Genomic DNA, 2,608 nt, shown 5'->3' with positions numbered 1-2,608 from the left:
CTGCTGCTGCAGAATGGCGAGATGTTGCTGCAGCTCTTGCTGCTGCTGTGGAAGCCCAGCTGCTGGGACGGCCTTCAGCAGCAGTTGTTGCTGGTGCTGCAGCAGCACCAGCAGGTGCAGCAGCAGCAGCAGAAGCAACAGCAGCAGAGACAGCTGCTCTCAATCGTTTGCTGCAGCAGAGAGGCATCGCCATGCAGGAGGATATTACTGCTGCTGCGCCTTTGCTGCTGCAGCAGTACAGCAGGGATCCAGCAGCAGCTGCTGCTGCTGCTGCCAAGCTGCGAGCAGCAGCAGCAGCAAATGCTCAAGGAGGACAAGCTGCTGCTGCACTGCAGCACGAACGCTTCCGCGCCATCGTTGCTGCTGCATCTGCTGATGAAGTGCTGCAGGTCGTAGCAGCAGCAGCAAAACAGAATCGAGGATTGCAGCAGCAGCAGCAGCAGCAGCAGCAGCAGCACAATGGAAGCAGCGTTGAAACAGCAACAGACGAGGGCGCAGGAGAGACAGCTGCTGCTGCTGACGAAACGTCAGCAGCAGCAACAGCAGCAGCACCAACAGCAGCAGCAGCAGCAGCAGCAGCAAGGGGTGCACCGCACGGCTTGGACGCGAAGATAATAACGGCTGCGCTGCACCAACTGGCCATGCTTGCGCAGCAGCAGCAGCAGCAACAACAGCAACAGCAGCAGCAGCAGCAGCTGCTGCTGCTGCTGCTGGACGACAGGATGCTGCTGCTGCTGGATGCTGCAGCAGCATATATCCCCAGAGCTGACAGCAGCATAACCCGCATGCTGTGGGCGCTGCAGCGGATCGGTTTGCTGGGGCGTCTCCCGCTGCTGCTGCAGCAGCAGCAGCAGCAGCAGCAGCAGCGACAAAAGCAAAAGCTGTTGTCGCTGAGGAAGCGTCTGCAAAGAGATTTGCTGCTGCGGCTGCAGCAGCTGTGCGAGCAGCAGCAGCTGCTGCCGCAGCAGCTTGCTGCTGCACTCCGGGTGCTTGCTGCTATGACTGAAGAAGGCGACGCAGCAGCAGCAGCAGGAACAGCAGCAGCAGCAGCAGCAGCAGCAGCAGCAACAGCGGGTGGAGCAGCGGGAATAACGGACGATGAGCAGCAGCAGCGAGCAGCAACATCTGCTGCTGCAGCAGACGAAGGCATAGCAGCAGCAACACGAAACCCCAGACTTGCTGCAGCTGTATGTCGTGCGCTGCTGCAGCAGGTGCAGCAGCTGCAGGCAGCAGAAGCATCAGCTGTGCTGCTGGCTCTGGCGAAGCTGCGGTGGTTGCTGCTGCAGACCCCAGCGGCGTACCCTCAAGAGCAGCAGCAGCAGCAGCAGCAGCAGCAGGTGTCGCTGCAGCATCTCATGCTAGAGCAGCTGCTCCCTGTGCTGCTGCGGCGCATGCAGCAGCTGCTTCCGGTCTGCAACGCCCAGAGCATTGCTGCTGCTATGTGGGGTGTTGCAGTGCTGCAGCAGCAGCAGGAGTTGCTGCAGCAGCAGCAGCAGCAGGAGCAGCAGCAGCAGACCGGCTGCGACATTGCTGCTGCTGCTGCGTTTAACGATGCAGTAGCAGACTTTGTTGCTGCTGCAACGCAGCAGCTGCAGCAGCAGCAGCTAGTTCCAAGGGAGGGGTCTCGATGCCTCACGCTGCTGCTGCAGGCCTTTGCGCAGCTGGCGCCGCTGCTGCTGCAGCAGCAACAGCAGCAGCAGCAGCACTTCCCGCTGCTGCTGCGGCAGCAACAGCAGCAGCAGCAGAACTTCGCGCTGCAGCAGCATGTCCTTCAGCAGCAGCAGTTGCTGCTGCTCGAGGTGGTGCAGACGGCACTCAAACGCGTAGCCACTGGCGAGGCTGCTGCACTGCAGCAAGCCTGGCAGCAGCAGCAGCAGCGGCAGCAGCAAAGGCAGCAGCAAAGGCAGCAGCAAAGGCAGCAGCAGCAGCAACAGCAGCAGCGTGTTGTTGGTGACCTGCTGGATTCAGTGTTTCAGCTGCTGGCTCGTCTGGCGGAGCTGTACGTGCAACCTAGAGAGACAGCAGCAGAAGCAGCAGCAGCAAAAGCTGCTGCTGCTGCTGCATCAAATGCTGCTGCTCTGGTGCAGGACCCGGCTGCTGCTTTTGCTGCTGCTGCTGCTGCTGCAGCAGATGCTGCGTGGTTTGAAGGACTGTGTGGGGCGCTGCAGGAAGCAGCAGCAGCAGTGATAGAAGTCACCACGCGCGAGCCGCAGCAGCAGCAGCAAGAACAGCAGCAGCAGCAGCAGCAGGAGCAGCAGCAAGAGCAGCAGCAGCAGCAACAAGAGCAACTGCAACAGCAGCAAGAGCATGGATTCTTTTCTTATAGGGTTTCCAGCCGTCTGCTGCAGTCGGTGGTTTCTGCTGCTGCTGCGCTGCAGCAAGCGTCAGGTGTACATACACCCCACAGCGCGGGGGCCTTCAATGCAGCAGCAGCACAGCGGCTGCTGCTGCAGGCAGCAGCAAAGCTACGAAGGGTGACTCTAGGGCAGCTTGCAGCAGCAGCAGCAGAAGAAGAAGCAGCAGCAGCAGCTGCTGCTGCTGCAACACAACAAGCACAGACAGAACCAGGGACACAGGCTGCGCATACTCCTGCTGCTGCTGCTGCTGC

The 2,608-nt window shown here is 60.7% G+C and overlaps 1 protein-coding gene across 1 annotated transcript; it reads left to right on the top strand.

The window, feature by feature from the left end:
• Positions 1–191: 191 nt before the first annotated feature.
• On the top strand, positions 192–2,478 carry EMH_0089550 (uncharacterized protein; the record flags this gene model as incomplete). Its single annotated transcript, XM_038022967.1, has 2 exons — positions 192–2,383; positions 2,454–2,478. 2 exons carry the CDS (start codon positions 192–194, stop codon positions 2,476–2,478), a joined length of 2,217 nt encoding a protein of 738 aa, XP_037878821.1.
• Between the last annotated feature and the right edge of the window lie 130 nt (positions 2,479–2,608).

This window comes from Eimeria mitis, genomic scaffold, assembly GCF_000499745.2.
Source record: "Eimeria mitis Houghton genomic scaffold, Emh_scaff6888, whole genome shotgun sequence".
Taxonomy (NCBI): Eukaryota; Apicomplexa; class Conoidasida; order Eucoccidiorida; family Eimeriidae; genus Eimeria; species Eimeria mitis.
The sequence above is the reverse complement of the archived record's forward strand: the minus strand, read 5'-3'. Positions and strand labels throughout refer to the sequence as shown.